At 46.1% G+C, this 26165-nt stretch overlaps 1 protein-coding gene across 5 annotated transcripts in view; it reads left to right on the forward strand.

Annotated features, from left to right (window-relative positions):
* SLC51A (solute carrier family 51 alpha subunit) overlaps positions 1-26165 on the forward strand; it is a 99779-nt gene that overhangs the window by 44309 nt on the left and 29305 nt on the right. Inside the window, exon 1 of one of the 5 annotated variants that reach the window (XM_029616773.1) lies at positions 13903-14102. The exons of 2 other annotated variants lie outside the window; for them this stretch is intronic. In XM_029616773.1, the coding sequence (XP_029472633.1) occupies positions 14068-14102 (35 nt within the window). In that variant the 5' untranslated portion in view covers positions 13903-14067. Of the gene's footprint in view, positions 1-13902; positions 14103-16599; positions 16622-23997; positions 24126-26165 lie in introns of those variants that run through there. 2 more of the 5 variants (XM_029616777.1, XM_029616774.1) reach the window with 2 other exon arrangements.

Raw genomic sequence — 26165 nt, forward strand, 5'->3', positions numbered from 1 at the left:
TGCTGCTCCATGCAGGTTACCCCCATGCCTTCTGTTAAGGATAGTAACTGCTGCTCCATGCAGGTTAACCCCATGCCTTCTGTTATGGATAGTAACTGCTGCTCCATGCAGGTTACCCCCATGCCTTCTGTTAAGGATAGTAACTGCTGCTCCATGCAGGTTAACCCCATGCCTTCTGTTAAGGATAGTAACTGCTGCTCCATTCAGGTTAACCCCATGCCTTCTGTTAAGGATAGTAACTGCTGCTCCGTGCAGGTTACCCCCATGCCTTCTGTTAAGGATAGTAACTGCTGCTCCGTGCAGGTTAACCCCATGCCTTCTGTTAAGGATAGTAACTGCTGCTCCGTGCAGGTTACCCCCATGCCTTCTGTTATGGATAGTAACTGCTGCTCCATGCAGGTTAACCCCATGCCTTCTGTTAAGGATAGTAACTGCTGCTCCATGCAGGTTACCCCCATGCCTTCTGTTAAGGATAGTAACTGCTGCTCCATGCAGGTTAACCCCATGCCTTCTGTTAAGGATAGTAACTGCTGCTCCATGCAGGTTAACCCCATGCCTTCTGTTAAGGATAGTAACTGCTGCTCCATGCAGGTTACCCCCATGCCTTCTGGTAAGGATAGTAACTGCTGCTCCATGCAGGTTACCCCCATGCCTTCTGTTATGGATAGTAACTGCTGCTCCATGCAGGTTACCCCCATGCCTTCTGTTATGGATAGTAACTGCTGCTCCATGCAGGTTAACCCCATGCCTTCTGTTATGGATAGTAACTGCTGCTCCATGCAGGTTAACCCCATGCCTTCTGTTATGGATAGTAACTGCCGCTCCATGCAGGTTAACCCCATGCCTTCTGTTATGGATAGTAATTGCCGCTCCTTGCAGGTTACCCCCATGCTTTCTATTAAGGGTAGTAACTGCCGCTCCATGCAGCTTACCCCCATGCCTCCTGTTATGGATAGTAACTGCCGCTCCATGCAGGTTACCCCATGCCTCCTGTTAAGGATAGTAACTGCTGCTCCATGCAGGTTACCCCCATGCCTCCTGTTATGGATAGTAACTGCTGCTCCATGCGGGTTACCCCCATGCCTTCTGTTAAGGATAGTAACTGCTGCTCCATGCAGGTTAACCCCATGCCTTCTGTTATGGATAGTAACTGCTGCTCCATGCAGGTTACGCCCATGCCTTCTGTTATGGATAGTAACTGCTGCTCCATGCAGGTTACCCCCATGCCTTCTGTTAAGGATAGTAACTGCTGCTCCATGCAGGTTACCCCCATGCCTTCTGTTAAGGATAGTAACTGCTGCTCCATGCAGGTTAACCCCATGCCTCCTGTTATGGATAGTAACTGCCGCTCCATGCAGGTTAACCCCATGCCTTCTGTTAAGGATAGTAACTGCCGCTCCATTCAGGTTACCCCCATGCCTTCTGTTAAGGATAGTAACTGCTGCTCCATGCAGGTTAACCCCATGCCTTCTGTTAAGGATAGTAACTGCTGCTCCATGCAGGTTAACCCCATGCCTTCTGTTAAGGATAGTAACTGCTGCTCCATGCAGGTTACCCCCATGCCTTCTGTTAAGGATAGTAACTGCTGCTCCATGCAGGTTACCCCCATGCGTTCTGTTATGGATAGTAACTGCTGCTCCATTCAGGTTAACCCCATGCCTTCTGTTATGGATAGTAACTGCTGCTCCATTCAGGTTAACCCCATGCCTTCTGTTAAGGATAGTAACTGCTGCTCCATTCAGGTTAACCCCATGCCTTCTGTTATGGATAGTAACTGCTGCTCCATTCAGGTTACTCTCATGCCTTAAGGATAGTAACTGCTGCTCCATGCAGGTTACCCCCATGCCTTCTGTTATGGATAGTAACTGCTGCTCCATGCAGGTTAACCCCATGCCTTCTGTTAAGGATAGTAACTGCTGCTCCATTCAGGTTACTCTCATGCCTTAAGGATAGTAACTGCTGCTCCATGCAGGTTACCCCCATGCCTTCTGTTATGGATAGTAACTGCTACTCCATTCAGGTTACTCTCATGCCTTCTGTTAAGGATAGTAACTGCTGCTCCATGCAGGTTAACCCCATGCCTTCTGTTAAGGATAGTAACTGCTGCTCCATGCAGGTTACCCCCATGCCTTCTGTTAAGGATAGTAACTGCTGCTCCATTCAGGTTACGCCTATGCCTTCTGTTAAGGATAGTAACTGCTGCTCCATTCAGGTTACTCTCATGCCTTCTGTTAAGGATAGTAACTGCTGCTCCGTGCAGGTTAACCCCATGCCTTCTGTTAAGGATAGTAACTGCTGCTCCATTCAGGTTACTCTCATGCCTTAAGGATAGTAACTGCTGCTCCGTGCAGGTTAACCCCATGCCTTCTGTTAAGGATAGTAACTGCTGCTCCGTGCAGGTTAACACCATGCCTTCTGTTAAGGATAGTAACTGCTGCTCCATGCAGGTTAACCCCATGCCTTCTGTTATGGATAGTAACTGCTGCTCCGTGCAGGTTAACCCCATGCCTTCTGTTATGGATAGTAACTGCTGCTCCGTGCAGGTTAACCCCATGCCTTCTGTTATGGATAGTAACTGCTGCTCCATGCAGGTTACCCCCATGCCTTCTGTTAAGGATAGTAACTGCTGCTCCATGCAGGTTACTCCCATGCCTTCTGTTAAGGATAGTAACTGCTGCTCCATGCAGGTTACTCTCATGCCTTCTGTTAAGGGTAGTAACTGCTGCTCCATGCAGGTTAACCCCATGCCTTCTGTTAAGGATAGTAACTGCTGCTCCATGCAGGTTACTCCCATGCCTTCTGTTAAGGATAGTAACTGCTGCTCCATGCAGGTTACCCCCATGCCTTCTGTTAAGGATAGTAACTGCTGCTCCATGCAGGTTACTCCCATGCCTTCTGTTAAGGATAGTAACTGCTGCTCCATGCAGGTTACTCTCATGCCTTCTGTTAAGGGTAGTAACTGCTGCTCCATGCAGGTTACCCCCATGCCTTCTGTTAAGGATAGTAACTGCTGCTCCATGCAGATTACTCCCATGCCTTCTGTTAAGGATAGTAACTGCTGCTCCATGCAGGTTACTCCCATGCCTTCTGTTAAGGATAGTAACTGCTGCTCCATGCAGGTTACTCTCATGCCGTCTGTTAAGGATAGTAACTGCTGCTCCATGCAGGTTAACCCCATGCCTCCTGTTAAGGATAGTAACTGCTGCTCCATGCAGGTTACTCTCATGCCTTTTGTTAAGGATAGTAACTGCTGCTCCATTCAGGTTACGCCCATGCCTTCTGTTAAGGATAGTAACTGCTGCTCCATGCAGGTTACTCTCATGCCTTCTGTTAAGGATAGTAACTGCTGCTCCATGCATGTTACTCTCATGCCTTCTGTTAAGGATAGTAACTGCTGCTCCATGCAGGTTAACCCCATGCCTCCTGTTAAGGATAGTAACTGCTGCTCCATGCAGGTTAACCCCATGCCTTCTGTTAAGGATAGTAACTGCTGCTCCATGCAGGTTACTCTCATGCCTTCTGTTAAGGATACTAACTCTCTGCCTGCTCCAACCCTCGGCCTGTACCTGGTGATTCTCTTGTATAATATACACTTTCTCTATGATACCGAATCACCCTTGTCTCTCTATGTAAGCACAAAATATATCTAAGAAAAGGTCCCTATTTCTGCTCACTAAATAACGTAATGCTTATTTAATTTTTTTCCATTTTTCATTTATTTATTTCTTAAACCATATAAATACCACATTAAACAGTAATTTTTATGTTTTTTTATTTTAAAAGCAAGCCAACCATTCATCCCGATTCGTACTTCACACGAACCACACACCCACTACCCTGTAAACCATTTATCCCCAATAACTTTAACCTAGGTTGTCAATATCTCAAATCTGTCCTTTAGCAAAAAATCCTAGCATCTTCTCTTATCACCCGTCATTGTCTCTTTCGTTTGTCAAACACAATCAAGGTAATAGAACAACTTGATACTTTGTTGCCGTGGTACTTGCACTTGCACGGGGGTTGCAATCACCGTTAATGTTCACACTGGGGTAGATTTTAAAAATTTGCGCGATCTCGTACTTTTGTTCGCGCACCAGGCGCGAACAAAGGTACGCTGGATTATATAAGATACGTGCGTAGCCGCGCGTATCTTATAAAATCCGGGGTCGGCGCGCGCGCAAGGGGGTGCACATTTGTGCAACCTGCGCGCGCCGAGCCCAGTGCGCGCTGCCTGTTCCCTCCGAGGCCGCTCCAATTTCGGAGCGGCCTCGGAGGGAACTTTCCTTCGCCCTCTCCCCCACCTTCCCCTCCCTTCCCCTACCTAACCCATCCCCCCGGCCCTATCTAAACCCCCCCCCTTACCTTTGTTGGCAGATTTACGCCTGCTAAAAGCAGATGTAAATCTGCGCGCGCCAGCGGGCTGCTGGAGCTCCATCACCCGACCCGGGGGCTGGTCCGGAGGCCTCGACCACGCCCCCGGGCCGGCACCACGCCCCTGGGCCTGCCCCCGAAATGCCGTGTCATTTCGGGAACGCCCCCGACACGCCCCCTCCCCGCCCCTTTTACGAAGCCCCAGGACTTACGCGCATCCCGGGGCTCTGCGGGCGCTGGCGGCCTATGCAAAATAGGCGCACCGGCGCACGAGGGCTTTGTGCGCGTAAATCCGGTCGATACGCTTGATCATCTGGGTGTTGGTCATCAACAACTCAAAGTCCCATCTCAGCCCGTCACTTCAATTGGACTTCATAGGAGCCCTGCTAGACATGGCTCAGGCCAAGGCCTTCCTGAGTCATCAAAGGTCCATCACTTTCTTCACCATCATGGCAGAGATTCAGCAGGCTAGCAGGTGTCAGCATGGCACATGTTGAGGTTGTTGGACCATATGACCGCAACTGTCCATGTCACTCCTTTGGCATGGTTACAGATGTGCAGGGTCCAATAGACCTTGAGCTCCCAGTGGTGCCAGGCCACAGAGAACCTCCAGGATTACATCCGAGTGACCTTGCTCCTCTGGAACTCTTTATCCTGGTGGCGGGTACTTTCAAATCTGGAACGGGGGATCTCATTCAGAAGTCCTCCTACCCAAATTTTCCTAACCACGGATGCGTCCACCCTGAGATGGGGGCTCATGTAGATGGGCTCAGCTCCCAGGGTCTCTGGTCTGCCCAGGAATACTGTTGCCAAATCAATTTCCTGGAGCTCTGGGCGATCAGGTACGTGCTATGGGCTTTCAGAGATCGGCTGTCCAACAAAGTTGTCCTGATCCAAACTGACAATCAGGTGGCAATGTGGTATGTTAACAAGCAGGGAGGTACGGGCTCATATCTCCTGTGTCAAGAAATGATCTGGTTATGGGCCCAGTCTCACAGGATAGTACTCAGGGCCATGTACATGGCTGGGACAGAGAATGTCTTAGCGGACAGACTGAGTTGTGCCTTCAGATCCCACGGGTGGTCCCTGGACCAGGGGGTTATGAATCGAATATTCCACCTTTGGGGGAGCCCTGACATGAATCTCTTCACAATCCCTTGCAACAATCCCTTGCAAAAGGTTCCTTGGTTCTGCTCCCTGTACAGGACAGATAGCAAACTAGCCTTGGATGTCCTTGCCTAACATTGTTTAAAAGATCTTCTGTACATGTATACTCCGATTCCCTTAGTGGTGAAGATTCTCTTGAAGCTTTGTGAGGACAAGTGGACTATAATCCTCATAGTCCTTATTGGCCGAGACAGGTCTGCTTTCCACTCCTACAGGAGTTGTCCAGCTGGAGACCGATCAGTCTAGGGACAACCCTAGACCTCATCATGTAAGATTGAGGCAGGTTGCAACATCCCAATCTCCAGGTCTTGTCATTCACAGCCTGGATGTTGAGAGGCTAATTCTGCAACCACTCAATCTCTCAAAGTCCTGGTGGCTTCTAGAAATCTTCCACTAGGAAGACATATGGACTGAAATGGAGGAGATTTTCCATGTGGTGTGAGCAGAAGGCCCTAGATCCGTTCTCCTGCCTCACACAAAAACTACTTCTACACCTATCGGAAACTGGCTTAAAAACAAACTCCATTAGAGAGTTCATCTCAGTCTAATTGGGGCATACCACTATGGTGTAGATGGCACACCCATCTCTGCACAGTCTATAATTGTATAATTGATGTGGGGCCTGCTTCAATTGAAGCTTACCCTAAGGACTCCCTCTGTATTTGGGACTTCAATCTGGAATTGTCTCAGCTGATGAAAGCTCCTTTTGAGCCATTGCGCACCTGTGACCTGAAGTACCTGACCTGGAAGGTCATATTTTTGGTGGTGGTCACCTAAGCATGCAGGGTCAGCAAGCTCCAGGCCTCAGTGATTTATCCATCTTACACTGTTTTATCATGCAGCACCATAGTCTACCTAACGAGGTGACTTCTATCTTAACCAGTCCATTGTCCATTGTCCTGCCCACATTCTTTCCCAGGCCCCATTCGCACCAAGGTGAATGAGCCCTGCACAGTTTGAACTGCAAGCGACCCTTAGCCTTCTATCCGGAGCGGACAGAAGCCCCTAGAGAGCCCACCCAACTTTTGTTTCTTTTGATAGGAATAGATTGCGCATTGCTATTGCCAGACAGTATTGAATTGGCTAGCAAATTGCATCTCCTTCTGTTATACCCAGGTGGGACTGCATCTTGGGGGTCATGTCAAGGTTCAATCTGTCTGAGCTATGGCAGTGTCAGTGGCCCATTTGTGAGCAGTTCCTGTAGAGGAGAGCTGCAAGGTTGCAGCCAGGGGCGGATTGACCTATCGGGGGATTGGGCATCTCCCGGTGGGCTGGTCGCTCTGGTCTCATGGTGTGCCGAACGTGGCCGCGACAGAGCCACGCTCGGCAGACCACGGGGTATTTTCTGGGCTGGTTTTGGGGAAAATCCCCGGGCCGATCTTTACCGGGAATCCGTGGGTAACCTGGGAATCTTCCTTTCCACCTTCCCCACTTCCCAGGATTCAGTTCCAGTCTCAGTCATTGCAGGCTTTACGTAAGTGATCATGTCTCTCCTGCTACTGATATGTAACAGGCAATCTGTCTGACCCAGCTGAGCGCAGTCGGTTAGGCCCTGAGGGTCTGGCAGTAAGGTGCTTGGGATGCGGTTAGAAAGAAACAAAAACAACCTAGCTCCTGTGCATTGTACTTTTCAGATTATTTAAACAAAAGGATTTTGTTTTTAATAGTTCCATTTTACAGGACCAATGTTAACCTCAGAATTGTGTGTGCCGACAGCGCATCTCCACACGGCACAAGCTGCCGCTGTCCAGGCCTTCTATGCAGCCTGGGAGCCGCCGTCATCCTCTTCATGTGGCCTGGAGGCCGCCCCGAAGTTCCTCTTCCGTGGTCAGGAGGCTGCCGTCATTCTTGTCCTCTTCTGCGACCAGGAGGCCACCACGGAGCTCCTGTTCATGTGGCAGGAAGCCGCCATCAATCTTCTCTCTTCGCGGCAGGGAGCCGCTCTCGTCGGGGCCTGTCTCCTCCGCAGCAGGACGTCACTATCCAAGGTCCTGCCTTCTTCCTAGGCGTGCGGCTGCGCCACCTGTCTTCATTTAAGGGGCCAGCAGTGGGCTATCCTCCTGGGCTCCTCCTGCTGATGTTCCAAGGCATTTCCTCTTCAGCCCTATAAAGAGGGCCTTCCTTCACTCAGTTCTCTCCTTTGCAAGGAGTCGGTCATGGAGTCGGACCTCTCCTGGATCTTTAGTTCCAGCTCTTCATCCAAGGCATCCTCCGTGATCCTTCTTCACTTCTTCAAGGCACTCTGTTCCTCATTGGTACTACTCGTCTTCATCCTTGGTTCCTGAACCTTCATCTTGATCCATGTCCTGGTCTCTCGTTGGATCCCGTCTCCATGTTTCCAGATGTCCAGCTCTCCTTGTCTCCAGTTGTCCAGACGTCTCCTTGTCTCTGGATGTCCAGACGTCCCCTTGTCTCCAGATGTCCAGATGTCTCTGTCCTCCGATGTCTTCATCCGTCATGTTCCAGTCATCCCTGTGGTCCTCCTCTCTAGAGGTCCCTGATGTCCACATGCCTTAGATGTCCAGATGTTCCGAGGTACCGGTTTCCTTTCATATCCTACGTTCCAGTCCTGATGTTCCAAGTCCTGACCTTGATGTTCTGAGTTCCAAGTCCTGATCTTGATGTTCCAAGTTCCAAGTTCCACGTCTCAATCCTGATGTCCTTCATCCAATCCTGATCCTGAAGTACCGCCAGTTCCGAGCTCCGGGTTCAGCTTCACCTCGCCCCAGACCTCGTCTCCAGCTGACCTTTCCTGAGAGTAAATCTGTATCGATCTGGTGTCCATCTCTGGTGGCTGGAGTCCTCTTCCAGTTGGATCTGTCTTCGAGTACTGCCCGGATTCCTCCTTCATCCTGAGCCTCAGTCCTGCGCATGTTCCTCCTTCATCCTGAGCCTCAGTCCTGCGCATGACTTTAAACCTCACATCAAATCCCTCATAAAGGGAGGCTTCTACAAATTAAATATCCTCAGGAAACTCAAACCTCTGCTCCACACCAACGATTTCCGAACTGTAATCCAGACTACTATGCTGTCAAAACTGGACTATTGTAACGCCCTCCTACTCGGCCTCCCTGCTACCACTATCAAGCCACTCCAGATCCTCCAAAATTCCATGGCCAGAATCATAACAAACACCCGCAAAACACAACACATCACTCCAATTTTAAAAGACCTGCACTGGCTGCCTATCTCCTTCCGTTCACAATACAAAACACTCACCATTCTTCACTGCTCATTATACCAACTCAATCACACCTGGCTGGAAGAAATGCCTCGCTTCCACACTTCCAACCGCCCCACAAGAAGTGCTCATGCAGGTACCCTACACATTCCTTCCCTGAAGGCTGCGTATCTGTCCCTCACCAGAGAAAGGGTTTTCTCCATAGCTAGCACCTACCTCTGGAACTCCCTCCCCCCTTCCCTCCGAATAGAACCATCACTCATTAAATTCAAAAAAGGAGTCAAAACATGGCTCTTCAAGCAGGCATACCCGACTCAACCAATACGTAGACTTCTCCTAAATGGACCTTTCTAAGAATCTCCACTACCTGCCCCTCCCCCCCTCCTCCCCTGCCGTGCCCCTCCCCCCCTTGCACTTCTCCTTTTCCATCTGTGCCCCTCCCCTCCCCACCTGGAACTTTGCTGCACTTCATAACCCCTGTACCACTTTCTCATTGTTAAAGATAAAGTTTTCTTAGTTTGTACAAAGTTTCTCTTTCTTTCTACCTTTTTTCTCCATAGCTATTTAGTTCTTTTATGTTATTATATATAATCTCAGAATGCCCCAATTCTATGGGAATCTTTTGAAGAAACATGTTTGGCTGAAATATGTTCTATCATAGGAAATTTAAAATCAAATCATTGTCCATTAAATGAATGCTCCAATGTTTCCCTTAAATGTCTCAAGGATGAATTTGCTCCTTACTTGAGTCACATGATAAATCTTTCTTTACAAGAAGGATTTGTTCCTGATTCCTTAAAAACGGCTTACATCAAACCAGTACTTAAACAGAATTTACCACATGATACTTACAGTAATTATAGACCTATTTCGAATCTATTTTTCATTGTAAAAATTCTTGAAAAAAAATAGTTTTAAAACAATTGCAAGACTTTTTGGATAAACATTCAATTCTTGATTCTCAACAATTTAGATTTAAGGCAGATTATAGTGCAGAAATTCTACTTTTGTCTCTTTTTGATATTTTTAGATGTGGGTTTGATTCTGGTACAGAGTTTTTTTCTTGTGCTTCTAGATTTATTTGCAGCCTTTGACACCGTTGGATCATGGGTTTCTACTATGGCGACTCAGAGAAACTGGAAATCTAGTCTTGAAATGGTTCTCGTCTTTTCTGAATGGTCATAATTATAAAGTTGTTTGAGTCCAATCAGGCCTTTTTAGATTAAAAACTGGTATCCCACTGGGATCTGCCCTGTCGGCGGTATCATTCAATATTTATCTTGCTCCAATTGGTTATTTTTTGCAAAGTTTGATGTTGAATACAGAATTTTCACTAATGACAGAGAATGTTAAGTCCCTATTTGGCGGTCTTGTCAAGATACCCTGCCAAAGGTGTCCACCTGTCTTAAGCACCTCAACCTTTGATTGACTGATAACAAACTGATACTAAATATGTCAGAAACAGAAATTATGTATTCAGCCAGGTTTCCATCCAAATATATCCCTAAGAAGTTGATTATGGTGGAGGGAAATTTGATTTCTGTCTCAGAAGAAGTGAGAAATTGTTGCGCTCAGTGGTCTGTGGGCTTGTGCCACGGACTGCCGCTCTTACCTCCAGCCTCGAGCTGGAACTAGGATTCCCCGATGCCGGGGCAGACCCCCAGGCTGAAGTGCAGCAAGCCGCCGTGTAATACGATGGGACGCCACCGCCTGCTGCTCCGGGTTTCCTTAGGTGCGCGGGCACTAACCTTGCCATCTCTTAAAGGACCCACGGCAGGAAAATTCCTCATGGCGCCTCCTGATGAGGTCGGGACCATTCTGTATATAAGGCTCCCTCCAGTGCTCCTCAGATGGCTCGGCAATAGGTCGACTCCTCCTGGAGAAGTGCATTGCCAGCATCCCTGATCCTGCATCTTGCTTCCTGTCTCTGCTGTGGTGTTCCTGAGTCCATGTCTTCTGTTCTTAGTTCCTACCATCTGGTTTGTCTCTGGGATCTCCTTGTCTGTGGTCAGTCTTCCTCTTATCTGTCTTCAGCATCTCCTCATGTTCCTGTGGTTCCTCATCTTCCTCCTCTTTGTCATCATCCTTGGATTGATTTTATGGCTTTGAATTTGGACTGGACCCCAACTCTGTTTGATCTGCTCTTGCCACTGCCCACAACCTGTACACCTCTGCCTCGTCCAGACTCTGCAGCCTGTTGCCTGTCCAGATTGTGGCTTGACCTGACTGCGCTTCTCGCTGTGCTAGCCTGCCTCATCTACCAAGCTTCAGATCTTCACCTCCACAGAGGCCCACGTCTACATCCAGCCAACCCCAGCACCTGAGGGCTTAACCTAAGGGGAATGAAGGCTGGTACTGGTGAAGCTCCAGTTGGGCCTCTGCTCTTGCCAGCTCTATCTGCTGATGGTGTGGTCTTGCAGGGTTCCTCTCTGCAGTTGCGCCAACTCCACCTCGGCCCAAGATTCCACTTCTGCAACAGAAATCTAGGTATCATTATAGTTACCAGATTAACCCTTCGTCCTCAGATTTAAAAAGTAGTCTGAAATTTGTATTTTAAATTCCAGAGGTTGAGAATACAATCTTTTCTGACAGATACAGATTTAAAAACTGTAATCTGTTCTTTAGTAATGTCAGCAGTTGACTGATGTCCAATATACTGAAATCTTGCTACTACAATAAGAGCATAACCAGACCTTATTTCTAGATTATAGAGTGATTATAAAGATATATATATATATATATATATATATATATATATATATATATATATATAGATAGATAGATAGATAGATAGATAGATTATAAAGTCCTAGCACTTGAACAGGGTTTATTCAAAAAGACTAATAAGCCTGAAGTGCTATATGATGGTCACTCTATAATCTAGAAATAAGGTCTGGTTATGCCCTTATTGTAGTAGCAAGATTTCAATATATTGGACATTCCTGAGTTTCATGTTACTTTGGGTTATTTTTTATTAATTAGCAATTGCTAATTCGCTTTATCTAGGACCTCTGCAAAATTCCATGCGAATATAGCCAGAATTCTGCGATCAGGATTATTGAGCGTCGACGAATTCCTATCTGACAGCACATTATGCCATACAGTAAAACATCATTGGTTACTAATTTCTTGGAGGGTGAAGTTTAAGATATTGACTTTAGTTTACAAACAGACCACTCTCCTGTGTGTGTGATTCAGTATTTAAATGAGGGCCCGCTGTAAAAGAGGCGCTAGGGATACTAGCGCGTCCCTAGTGCCTCTTTTTTGACAGGAGCAGCGGCTGTCAGCGGGTTTGACAGCCGACGCTCAATTTTGCCGGCGTCGGTTCTCAAACCCGCTGACAGCCACGGGTTCTGAAACCAGAGGCCGGCAAAATTGAGCATCCGGTTTTCAACCCACGTGCCGCAGGCCAATTAAAAAAATTTTTTTTAATTATTTTTTACTTTGGGACCTCCAACTTAATATCGCCATGATATTAATTCGGAGGGTGCACAGAAAAGCAGTTTTTACTGCTATTAGACCATTTTACGATGATGTTCATGTTTATGTTGAATTGTGAATGTTGTATTGTAAATTGCTTAGAAATGTTGATACGTTATACATAAAGATGTTAATAAATAAATAGATCGGAACTGGAAACCCCAAGAAGCCAGACTATGGAGAAAAAGAAATGCATTTCTTCCTGTCCTTTGCAAAAGACGAAGACATCAGATGCAAATTTCCCAAAACTGATAAGACAAAAATAAAAATACTTCTAAAAAAAAAATGAGCACAAAAACTCCATGTGATCCTTGGGAAAACAGAAAAACAGTAGCATTACCAGCAGAATATGTTGTGTCTTGCCACTAGGCAGAGACAAAATGGACCAGCACCAGATCTTCGAGATTGTCAATTTATTTTGCTGTCTTTAGTATTTGAAATTTCAATCATTGAGAGGACAATTCACAAAGCATTTTACCAGCTTGATTGGTCCTCTGAAAATTACCTTCCTGGATTGTTCCATCTTGCACATCCACATTGGACATGCCAATGAGCTTTCATAAGAACATAAGATATGCCATACAGGGTCAGACCAAGGGTCCATCAAGCCCAGTATCCTGTTTCTAACAGTGGCCAATCCAAGTCACAAGTACCTGGCAATTACCCAAACATTAGATAGATCACAAGCTACTATTGCTTATTAATTAACAGTTTATGGATTTTTCCTTTAGGAACTTATCCAAACCTTTTTTAAACCCAGTTTCGCTAACTGCTGTAACCACATCCTCTGGCAATGAATTCCAGAACTTTACTATGCTCTGAGTGAAAAAGAATTTTCTTTGATTTGTTTTAAATGAGCTACTTGCTAACTTCATGGAGTGCCCCCTAGTCTTTGTATTATCTGAGAGAGTAAAACCGATTTACATTAAATTGTTCAAGTCCCTTCATGATTTTGTAGACTTCTACCATATCCCCCCTCTGTTGTCTCTTCTCCAAACTGAACAGTCCTAACAGCCTTAGCCTTTCCTCATAGGGGAGCTGTTCCATCCCCTTTATCATTTTGGTCGCCCTTCTCTGCACTTTCTCCAGTGCAACTATATCCTTCTTGAGATGCGGTGACTAGAACTGCACACAGTATTCAAGGTGTGGTCTCACCATGGAGCGATACAGAGGCATTAAGACATTTTCTGTTTTATTAACCATTCCCTTCTTAATAATTCCTAACATTCTGTTTCCTTTTTGGATTGCCACAGCACACTGAGCTGATGATTTCAATGTATTATCCACTATGATGCCTAGATCTCTTTCCTGGGTGGTAGCTCCTAATATGGAACCTAACATTGTGTAACTATAGCATGGGTTATTTTTCCCTATATGCATCACCTTGCACTTATCCACATTAAATTTCATCTGCCATTTGGAAGCCCAATCTTTCAGTCTCACAAGGTCCTCCTGCAATTAATCGCAATCACTTTTTAACTACTGTGCATAATTTTGTGTCATTCCTTAACCTGACTCTAGAGCCGGCACTCTCATGGACTGCTCTACCTCTCTTCAGACTTCCAACTGTCTCCATATTATAATGGCAGCTCTGTTACCCAATCGGAGATTTGAGTCTGAAGCATCAGTATCCTGCCTACCGGAGCTGGGAGGAGGAGGAGACACGGTGAGGAAACTGGGGGGCAATGATCCCTCAGGCCTGCCCATGACGCCTAGCATGCAGGCAATAACCAGAGATGCAATGACCCAGTCAGGAGTAGAGCAGATTCCCTGCCCTGGGTACAGTCTGCCAGATTCCTCAGTCAGAAGAAGAGAGAGTGTGCAGCTGAGGCCGAGCAGAGCACGGGAGCACCTCAGGAAGAGGCAGGATGGCATCTTCCGCAGAGATCAAATCGGAGCAGAGGTACCAGCCTTCCTTCCTCTCTTCCTTGTCTGTGCAGGTCGAAGTTTGCGCTTTCTTAGCTCCCGCTTCCCTGCCGCAGGCGCATTATCAGTCTGGGATGGAACCTGTCTTGTTTTATGAATTTGCAAATGACAGAACTACAGTAATTCTAAATTGCAATTTCCAATTGAGTGGGGGGGGCCACATAAAACTGGAATGTTCCCGCAACAGGGGCCTTGAAAAATGAATGTGTTTTATAGCAGGGACCTGGCCTTTATGAAACTAACAATGAATTTATTCTGTAAACTCATCTCAGGGCTATGGCACCACGAGCTTTCATTTCCCACTAGCTGATCGTTTCCCCCTGTTTACATCCCGGTGACATTCACTCAGCGGGGAGTCATGCTCCACTGTCTCTGGGAACCCGCAAGATCCAGAATTCTAAATGAATTGCTGGGTCCCCGGGCAAGCACCAGACAGGTCCAGCTGCTGCAGCTCATGCAACCTGTGCAGCACCAGAAGAGGAGATTCTGTAGGGTGGGCAAGTGTGGATAGGGAGGAGGAGGAGGAGGAGGAGCAGTCTCCATATTTGCTAGTGTAGCTGGAACAAGGAGCCATCATCATCGGGTCTGCCAGTGTGACCCAAGAAGGAGCAGTAGCAGTGTTGACCCGTGCAGTCAGAGGAAGAGGGATCCAGTTGGCTATGTGGGCCCAAAGGAGGAGGCTACTGCTGCTTGTAGGATTGGGCTTGGGAAAGAGTGGAAGAGAATGCATGAATGTGGGAGAGAGAGAGAAAGAGTGTGTGTGTGTGAGAGAGTGTGTGTGTGTGTGTGCGTGCGCGCGCACACGGGAGAGTGAGAGGAGCATATGTGAAAGAGAGTGTGTGCATGTGAGTGAGAATTTGTTAGGGAGGAGGAATAGCCTAGTGGTTAGAGCAGGGGGCTATGAACCAGGAGACCAGGGTTCGAGACCCGCTGTCACTCCTTGTGACCTTGGGCAAGTCACTTTACCCTCCATTGCCTCAGGTACAAAACTTATAGATTGTGAGCCCTCTGGGGATAGGGGAAATACCTACAGTACCTGAATGTAAACCAATGTCAGATTGGATGTTGGTATAATAATAAAAAAAAATGTGAGTGAAAATTTGTTAGAGTGTGTGGTAGCACGAGAGGTGCGAGTGTGTTTAAAAAGTATGTGTGTAAGAGAGAGAGAGGACAAAGTTTGTGCACACCTTCTTCCTTCCCCCCAACTTGGCTAATCCATGATAGTTTCAGGGCAATCATAAATCAAACGTTCCCCCAGGTATGGGCAGCAGGGCTCCCATAGAGTCACCACTGAGCAATGGCTGCAGTTTCTGGTCTGGGCATAGCCCAGGGACAGAGGAAAGGCCTTTGTCATATGGGGGCTTGCTCTCTGACCCTTGGAATCACACAAAGAACCTGAGATTTTCTGATAGACCAGGAAGAGTGCTGGGGCATCTTCAGAAGAAGGATTTTCTAGCACAATCACTCCCAAAATACAAAGAAGAAAGTATTTTCCTTGCACAGGTCAGCTCACTCTTCGGGAAGCATTTAAACAAATGTTCTTGGCAACTCTGTTGAACTGTGACGTTCCTGCAGTTGTGCTGGAAAAATCCATCAGAATATCATCCTTGTTCCTTGTCCCTTACCTTTGCGGTAGGAAAGTTGTTCGGCCTGTGCTATAAGCTTGCCCTCCTCTGTATTCATGCCGTAGTGTGAAGTCTGAAAGGCCTTCAGACAGGGGCCAGCACAGCAGCGCCTCGCGTCACTGAGGTTCATAACGGTGGACGCTACTATGGTAGAAGAGTTTTTATTACAGACCTCCAAAACTTGAAATACAAATATATGGTCCTAAGTAAAGCACAAACTAGAATGAGATGTCAGAAGCCTAGGTGATTTTGCTTAGCTGCCAACTAGAATATCTACGTTTTTATTTGCTGGTTATGGAGAACAGTGTACAATTACATTGGAATAGCATTAATTCTGCATAGAGTATGATATATATGCGTGTCCTGTTATTATGTAGAAATAAAACAGCGCTGCTGAATTATTATTGCTTTGCGATTGGTGGAGTCTGGCTTTGGTGTGCTTTTTATTCCTAGGGGGGAGGGATCCATGCTAGGACAGAGCCTAGAAATGTTCCCCTGGTAAAATTTAGACATGGGGAAAAGGAAAGCCATTGTGGGCAGTTTCTTGAGCACAGGGCTGGGCTCAGAATGAAAGGTCGCAGGCTTGTGTATCCTTCATGAAGAGCTGTCCCCTGCTTTCCTTTCTTGCAGTGGTCTGTGCATCGTGACACAGATGCCTGGAATGCAACCTTGGAAAGCAGGCGAGAGTCCTGGTGCACAATGACCCTGCCCTTGGGTGCACCGTGAAGCCACAAGCAAAGCAGCGCAAGCCTCTGAACTATCTCCTGATTTCACAACTCTGTGCTCTCTCTGCCAAGGGGGAAATATAACTATTACTATCAAACACTGTTATTTAAAAAGTTTAACTATGAAGTTAACAATTAGACTTTAGGTATTGTTTGTTTCTTTCTTTTTTGTCTTCTTTTATTTTCTTACTTTTATGCGAGTCTTTTGATTTAATGTAATGAGTGTGCTATTCATATTTGTTTTTATATTTATATCATTTTATACTACATAATGATTATGTGATTGAATTTATTCATATAATTTCTTTTTTTTAGTTATTTCTTTCATGTATTGGTGATATTGTTTTATGGTTTTACATAGTCATTATGTGTGCAAATTGTTACCCAGCACACACTTTTGGATTGCTTGGGCTATGAATCATACAATGAATTAATAACTCAGAATGCGGAAAGGTGATACCATACGGTCCTCGGAGTAAGGACACTACCAGTGGGATACCAGTTTTTCAGGGTCACCATGGGTGTACAAAGCAAAAATATGATATGAAATACATTTGGAAGGAGAAAATATATTATAAGTCCAAAATCCAGAAACAGGTGAAGACTTCCCCGTGCTGCCAGCACCTCCTCCTGCTAACAAAGATCCCAATAATCCTGGAGTGGCTTCCTCAGAGGTTGCACGTGGCAGTGAGTCTCAGTTCTTGTCCTTGGGGACCTTGTCATCCCCCTCCACACACACACACACTAGATCTGGCTTAGAGGATATCCAGGCTAAATACATTTACACTTATAATTCAAACTGTATATGTATGATGTATTCTTAAATGTATTTTCAATGTAACATCATATCAGTTAAATGCTGTTGCCATGTAGTCTTGTGAGTATGATTTGAGAGACCTCATATAAAGTGGCGGGCTTTAACTGGAATAGCCCCGGACAGCCACTATACTGATTGTGCGGTCATTTAGTGTTTGAAAGACCGTCACTGAGTTGTAATCATTGGTCTCTCCAAAGTTTGTTTTGCATTTTTTTAGAATTTTCAAAGTTTTTTTTAAGACAAAGTTACGTCAATTTAAAGGCAGTAAAGTTTAACTTATCGTAGCAGGGCTTGCAGCAGGGATATCACGCTGGTGTTGGCCCAACACGGCTCGTGTTTCTGTGAACCTTCTTCAGGGGCCGCGATTTTATTTTGTTTGTTTTATTATAGAGTTGGCATATCGCGGCCCCTAAAGAAGGTTCACAGAAACACGAGCCGTGTCGGGCCAACGCCAGCGTGATATCCCTGCTGCAAGCCCTGCTACGATAAGTTAAACTTTACTGCCTTTAAATTGACGTAACTTTGTCTTAAAAAAAACTTTGAAAATTCTAAAAAAATGCAAAACAAACTTTGGAGAGACCAATGATTACAACTCAGTGACGGTCTTTCAAACACTAAATGACCACACAATCAGTATAGTGGCTGTCCGGGGCTATTCCAGTTAAAGCCCGCCACTTTATATGAGGTCTCTCAAATCATACTCACAAGACTACATGGCAACAGCATTTAACTGATATGATGTTACATTGAAAATAAATACATTTGCATACAGTTGGTTTATGAAATGATTACTCTGCATATGTAGGTTGCCCTGAAACCCAGGCTTGTTGGGGAAGGACTGAAGATGCAGTTTGAGGCACACGTCCCAAAACCTCAGAGAAGGTACCAGTGATTTCTGGGGAGTGGGTGGTGCTAGATTTTCTTACTGTGCATGTCTGCGCAGCCTTTAAACCGAGTTTTAGAGTCTGAAGTATTTCCTGCCTTTGAAAGCGTGTGTATGACAGAGGAGGGGATAGAAGACATTTTCTATATCCTTCATAGCAGGTCTGTGGTGATTTCTTCGGTTTGGCTCCATCCATCCTTTCACAAGTTTAACCTGTGTGAATTTTACAGATGCAGGATTAAATTTTGCTGAGGCCTGTGAGTACGGTTAAAATTTGGCAAAAGTCTTTGCTGGGAAGGTCTGTAAGTCTTTGCCAGTGAGCTAATCCACAGCTTCAGTTCATTTTAATTTATTTGCAAAGGTGAATTGATATCATGAGCCTGCATCCTAAGGATTTTTCCTGCAGACAAAAATGGACAAACGAAAGAAACTTCTTTGTACATTTGTCTCTACAAGACAAAAGTTTGACATATGTTTGTTTGGAAATTAGATCCTTTTTCCTAAAGAAAAAAATGCATTTCAGGTTTCGGAGGTTTCCCAAAAGTAAAAATGTCCCTACACTGACTCTCTTAAGTGAATCTGCTAACTTTCAGCTCATGGACAGCCCATGGGAGACAAAATCGGTGCAGATTTCCCAGTTTCATTACAGATGCACGTCATCCAGAAAAGTCCCCCAGTGTTTTCCCATGACAGATCAGGAAGTAGAATTTGAGAGCCTGCAGGTTGAGCTCTCTGTCACTGCTTGATTCCATGTTCCTCCTAAGCCATTATTGCACTACAGGGCACTCCAGGCCTATATAAAAAAAAACAACCCTCATTTCCATTTCCTACACGAGGCTTTTCTTACTGGCCATGTCTTCTCCATGAGTTTAGTAGTATATGTCCAGTCTTTGCACAGTGAACATGCTTCAGGATTTAGGGGGATCCCGTCTGGGGCAGATATCATTAGACACCTTCTTCATTGATTATCTGACAAAATCAGGTCCAGAGTCTGTCTTCCATTAGAAATGACTTTCAGTATTAACTTATATTTTTTAAGGCAAATTGCATTTGTAATCTCTAAGGGAGACCTTTAGAACTATGAAGGGGCTAAAGTGAAAAAAAAACCTCTATCCCTTATTTTTCCCCCCAACAGCAGTCACACATAAAAGCACACTTCTGATTATTAACACTACAAAGGCTTTACCTGGAGGTAGGAGAGAGAAAAGAAATAATTCACGACAAATACATTATCTCAAATCCAATTAAATTAATTTTTTTTAAAAAAGAACAGGATGATAAATACTTTCCAGGAACACCTTTAATAACTACAAGTGAAATACTAACAGGTAAGTTTATTTCCTTCATTTGTGTGCCTTTTCCCTTTTCAAGGTTTTTCAAAGAATTTCAATTATTAGCTTTATTTTTTTCTTTTTTCTTGCAGGTACAAGAATCCATCAAACACAAAAAAAATCAGATCAATTTCCATTCAAATGATCAACACAAACTTATAGGGCACAGGAATACTTTTGGTCCTCTCTAAATCTCTGTATTCTGGCTCCAAATTGTTTCTTTTCCACAAGCAGAAGCAATAAACACAACAACTCTTCAACTCAATTACATGTTTACTTTTCTTTCCTGTTCACATTTCCTTCCTCTAGAACAGTGGTTCTCAATCTTTTTTCGGCTGGGACACACCTGACAGATGGTTCTCACATGCGTGACACACTGAACATGTGACCATCAAGGGGCTATATGTAAACATACACTCTGCATCCACAGGAACCCCCTTGACCCCCAACAATGGGGCAGAACAGAACTAGGTCATTACCCATACAACTCACCATACAAAAAAAAATGTTCTGGTGACATCTCAGTAAAAGCAAAACAAACTCCCTTTTACTACCAGGCACAATAGCCTTCCTTATGAAAAGACAGTAATTTACCACTAATGCATGTCCTACTGAGAAAACACAACAAATAAGATTGATTCAAATGCCTACATGCTAGTAAAATACCTCACCTCGGTCACACACAAAGCCGACCTTCACCAAGGACAGAAAGACCACAAATTATAAATATGGAGACAGAAACTGGAATGGAAAACCAAAAAAGCCACTCTGCATGCAGTGCGAACCTGGAGAAATGGAAAGAGAAATATAGCACCTGAGTCTCAGGATCTGCAATAATGCACACAAACTAATCTGCACAAAGTTACACTTGTATTATGGAACTCAAACAGTAAAAACCCTACCTATGAAAAGGTAACACTACAAATATTAAACCAGGCCCTAAACACCAATACACCTCCTATTAGGAAAACAGAATAAGCCAAGCTGCTATAGAACCCCAAGCAGAAATAATTGTAAAACTATACTAAAAAAAGTACAAAACAGCTGATGCACAGAATAACATCCAACAATTAAAAACTCATAAAAATTATTAAAAAATTGTTCAAATACCAAGAAAATATTTCAAAACAGCAGACATCGCATAATACCCAATAATTAAAATGGCAGTCAATCAAGAAAGATGAATGTAAAAAGCCACCTTTACCAGCGGCGGATTCCCGATGAAGACCGGCCCGGGGATTTGCCGCCCAGGCTGGCCCAGGAGATACCATGTGGTCTGCCAAGTGCGGCTCTGTCACGCTCGTGGTCGACAGACCACGTGATTAGCGCGACCGTCCCACCGGGGGATGCACAATCCCCCGATAGGCCAATCTGCCCCTGACCTTTACTTACCCTCTCCCGCAACTCTCCTACTCCTTTCTCTTGCAGGCCAAAAGCACTCACCAGAAGCAGCAGCGGCTGCTGAAGCACTGTTCTCAACGATCCTCTTCTTAGGGCCCACATACACATCAGTCATCTTCCTGACCAGTTTCTCTCTCTCTCTCTCTCACCCAGAAACATATCACCTCCCTGACTAGTCTCTCTCTCAATCACACTCATGCTCTCTCATACACAAGCTCAAAATCACACACAAATGCTCTCACACCCACACACGCCCCTCACCCAGTTACCCATTCACACCCACACACATCAGCCCTCACCCAGGCACCCATTCACACCCTCACCCAGGCTCCCATTCACACCCACACACACCAGCCCTCACCCAGGCTCCCAGTCACACCCACACCCAGGTTCCCGTTCACATATACATGCACTGGGCCTCACCGCCAAACCTCTTCTTCCTTTGCTGCAGGAATGGGCTCCAGTTCCGCCACCGCTTTACTCCAGCAGGACTTCTTTTTCACTGCCACAGGGATGGGCTCCCGTGGCGGTCTTGCTTGGCCAGGGTCAGGCTTCCTCTTCGCCACCAGGGGGATGGGATCCCTTGGCGGCCTTGCTTCATCGGGGGTCAGGCTTCCTCTTCGTCATCACGGGGATGAGCTCCCATGGCGGCCTCACTTCGACACTATCACTCCTCTCCACCCCCGGCCTATGCGATGCCCCTTCTTCCTGCCTCACCAGCCAATCAAAAGCTTCTTCCCTTCTTCCTACTCCCACTGGCAGGTAGAAGGAAGGAGGCTTCCCATTGGCCCGTGGGGGGAAGGGAACGGGGAAGCACAACCGGGGCAGTGGGACACCGGGAGACGCGACTCACCGGTTGAGAATCGCAGCTCTAGAAGACTCTGCAGGACAGCAAGAAATTAGTTAGATACAAAACACAGGAAGATCCTTATTCAGAAGCATTTAGCTGGCTAACTCAAAAGGTATCCCCCGCTGAATATACAGGCTATAAGTGAGCTGGATGGTTTTATCTGGCTAACAAGTTGAGCCGCACAGCGGCTGAATAGGAACCCTAGGATCTCTCTGTTAGAGCTAATGCAGCTCTGTTTCTCTCTCTCCCAGTGCTATTCTTCAGGACCCAGGGAAATTATTTTTTTTTAACTCTATTACACTTTGTTTAATCTGTTTTCAGAATACTTGTTTTCATATAAGACTTTTCAAACAGCAAAGACAAAAGTAGACAGGCTAGAATGGTAGAATTCCCCCCTGCCATTAGCTCTGAAATCTTTTCAAGAGTCTAAACCAGGATCGTCTTGTTATCGGTGTATTTGCAACCTGGAACCTGCAAATGAACTTGGTTCTGCACTTTTATCTCACAAATATTCATCATGGTAATTTTAAAACTCAAACCTGCTTTTGAAACCTCTAAGGGAGTAATTTTCACTCGTTGTCGCCACGCCTGACATACTTTCCAGCTAGCGGTTTTGGTTTTTGAGCTGGAGACTGCCTCACTCAGAAGCTGTGGCTTTCCTGGCTTCCAGCTCAGGCCTATCCCTGCCCTGCTGGCTCTGCAATGCAGTGGCCCCTGTAGCTCAACAAACACAAACTCAAGCTAAACCTCTCCAAGTCCGAACTTCTCTGCTTAAACCGACAAGGGTGCTCTCTATTGTCAGGAGCCCACCTGCCATCTAAAGACTGTGTACATAGTCCAGGGATGCAACTCAACCAGCAACTCACATTTCAGCAGTGGTAAAGACCAGGGGCATCTTTAGGATCTGGACACACAGGGCCCCATGCTCCGAATCTCAGCTGCTGCAGTAAAAAAAAAAAAAAAACCCAACCAAATTCTCATGCGATTCACCGTGCGCTGCAATAGCGGCAAGATCCCTCAGACTGTGGCGTATCACCCCAAACGCCTGACTCCCAGTATTAGTGGTGCTCCGTGCGGCCTTCTTCCAGCTCCATCAGCTATGCAGATACGGAGCAATCACCACCACAATGCGACTGGTCCTGTGGCCCCCTGCTTCTCCTCTGAAACAGGAAGCGCATGAGTAGAAGGAGGAGGAGGGAGCTGCACCGCACATGCTCTGAGTCCCTGCGGCCTGCGCTGCTGCATTGGTAGAGCTGGAAAGAGGGCAGTACGGAGTGCCCAGCTGACCACCCCGCACAGGAGTGAGGAGTTTGGGGGTCCTTAAGCAGGAAAGAAGGAAGACAAAGAGAGAGAGAGATACAAAATGGAGGTGGGAAACAGGGGAAGAGAAATAGAGATGTGAGGGGGAAAGAGAAAGATATAAAAGTGTGGGAGGTGGAGCTGGTAGAATGGGGAAGGGAAGGAAGTGGAGAGGTGGGGGAGGACAGCAATAGGCAGGAGGGGAGAGTTCTAGGGAGCGGCAAGAGATGGGAAGGAAGTTGTTAGAAGGGGAGAAGGAAGGAGAGAGATCAGGGATGAGAGGGGAAGGTGTGAGAAGGTGAGGGGGAAAAATGAGAAGGGATTGGGTGGGAGAGTGGAAAAACATGGATGGGTGGGGGGGGGATTCAAGGCCTGGAAGAAAAGTGGGGATTTGGGGATTGAATGGGGTTGTCAGGGATGCAAGGACTGGGCGATTTGGTGGGAAGTATGAGTAGAGGTGAGAGACGGTAGAGAGGGGTGGAGAGAGGATCTGGAGGGGCTGGGGAGAGATTGAGAGCAATGGAATGGGAGGGAATGAGCAAGGGGGAAGGGATCTTACTGATATTTCCAAATGACCCAGAGACAGGAGATTGGGCTTGATGAGCCATTGGTCTTATATTGAGGGGGTCAAAGATGGTGGAAATGGGGGAACTGGGGGAAGAGACGAAAGGGGGAATGGGGGGGGCTGCGTAGGGGGTAAGACGCAGGAGAAAGGGAATGAGTGAAGCCTTCGGCTGGAGCTGGTGAAGAAGATGATGGCTGGGGGGGGGGGGGGAGTGAATAAGGGGGCTAGGGAGTGAATGAGTGAAAGAGCAGGAAGAGAAGGCTGGGGAGGGGGTGAGAGTAAAGGTTAAGTAAGAGGTGAAAAGAGGGAGAGTGAGGATTGGAGGATAAGAAAGGGGGAGGAGAGGACAGAGAAGAGGAGAAAACAGATGAAAGGGAAAGATCAATGTCAGAGGCAGATATAAGGAAGGAGAGGAGGAGAGGAGAGAGAGGAAATGGAAGACCAATGAGAAGAAAGTGAAAGACTGGAACCGAGCTGATTACAAAAATCAAAAGCTCAGAAAAGGTGAGAAAAATCTTTTATTTTCAGCTCTTAGTGACTGGAATATGGGGACTCTGGGAATGTGCGTTTCTTATGGGTTTGCACAGGAGGAAATTGATTTCTGCTTCTCCTCCTGGTATTGAGATGCAGCTTCCCAGGGCTTCCATTTCAGGTTTCATCTGCATGTTTCGGTTTCTAGCTTGTGCTTCCTTAATTCGGATTAGGTAAGGGTCTTCGGTGTGTGTGTGAGACAAGAGAGAGGGATTCTTCTGCTTTATGTAGTTTCTGTGTAGGGAGTTATAGTGCTCCGACTTCTTCTGGTTTCCTAATAGGAGGTGTGCTGGGAATCAGTGCTGGCTTTCTGAATCCTGGGAGTTAGTGCTATTATGGTGTGCTAGCTTTGCTATATGGCTTCTGAGTGTCTCTTGCAGGGTTTTGTTCTGTTTCCTAATAGGAGGTGTGCTGGGGTTCAGTGCTGGCTTCCTGAATCTTGGGAGTTAGTGCTATTATGGTGTGCTAGCTTTGCTATATGGCTTCTGAGTGTCTCTTGCAGGGTTTTGTTCTGGTTTCCTAATAGGAGGTGTGCTGGGGTTCAGTGCTGGCTTTCTGAATCCTGGGAGTTAATGCTATTATGGTGTGCTAGCTTTGCTATATGGCTTCTGAGTGCCTTTTGCAGGGTTTTGTTCTGGTTTCCTAATAGGAGGTGTGCTGGGGTTCAGTGCTGGCTTTCTGAATCCTGGGAGTTAGTGCTATTATGGTGTGCTAGCTTTGCTATATGGCTTCTGAGTGTCTCTTGCAGGGTTTTGTTCTGGTTTCATAATAGGAGGTGTGCTGGGGTTCAGTGCTGGCTTCCTGAATCCTGTGAGTTAGTGCTATTATGGTGTGCTAGCTTTGCTATATGGCTTCTGAGTCTCTCTTGCAGGGTTTTGTTCTGGTTTCCTAATAGGAGGTGTGCTGGGGTTCAGTGCTGGCTTTCTGAATCCTGGGAGTTAGTGCTATTATGGTGTGCTAGCTTTGCTCTATGGCTTCTGAGTGTCTCTTGCAGGGTTTTGTTCTGGTTTCCTAATAGGAGGTGTGCTGGGGTTCAGTGCTGGCTTCCTGAATCCTGGGAGTTAAAGCTATTATGGTGTGCTAGCTTTGCTATATGGCTTCTGAGTGTCTCTTGCAGGGTTTTGTTCTGGTTTCCTAATAGGAGGTGTGCTGGGATTCAGTACTGGCTTTCTGAATCCTGAGAGTTAATGCTATTATGGTGTGCTAGCTTTGCTATATGGCTTCTGAGTGTCTCTTGAAGGTTTTGTTCTGGTTTCCTAATAGGAGGTGTGCTGGGGTTCAGTGCTGGCTTTCTGAATCCTGGGAGTTAATGCTATTATGGTGTGCTAGCTTTGCTATATGGCTTCTGAGTGTCTCTTGCAGGGTTTTGTTCTGGTTTCCTAATAGGAGGTGTGCTGGGGTTCAGTACTGGCTTTCTGAATCCTGCGAGTTAATGCTATTATGGTGTGCTAGCTTTGCTATATGGCTTCTGAGTGTCTCTTGCAGGGTTTTGTTCTGGTTTCCTAATAGGAGGTGTGCTGGGGTTCAGTGCTGGCTTCCTGAATCCTGGGAGTTAATGCTATTATGGTGTGCTAGGTTTGCTATATGGCTTCTGAGTGTCTCTTGCAGGGTTTTGTTCTGGTTTCCTAATAGGAGGTGTGCTGGGGTTCAGTGTTGGCTTCCTGAATCCTGGGAGTTAATGCTATTATGGTGTGCTAGGTTTGCTATATGGCTTCTGAGTGTCTCTTGCAGGGTTTTGTTCTGGTTTCCTAATAGGAGGTGTGCTGGGGTTCAGTGCTGGCTTTCTGAATCCTGGGAGTTAATGCTATTATGATGTGCTAGCTTTGCTATATGGCTTCTGAGTTTCTCTTGCAGGGTTTTGTTCTGGTTTCCTAATAGGAGGTGTGCTGGGGTTCAGTGCTGGCTTTCTGAATCCTGGGAATTAATGCTATTATGATGTGCTAGCTTTGCTATATGGCTTCTGAGTGTCTTTTGCAGGGTTTTGTTCTGGTTTCCTAATAGGAGGTGTGCTGG

Source organism: Rhinatrema bivittatum, chromosome 9, assembly GCF_901001135.1.
Source record: "Rhinatrema bivittatum chromosome 9, aRhiBiv1.1, whole genome shotgun sequence".
In the NCBI taxonomy this organism is placed as follows: Eukaryota; Metazoa; Chordata; class Amphibia; order Gymnophiona; family Rhinatrematidae; genus Rhinatrema; species Rhinatrema bivittatum.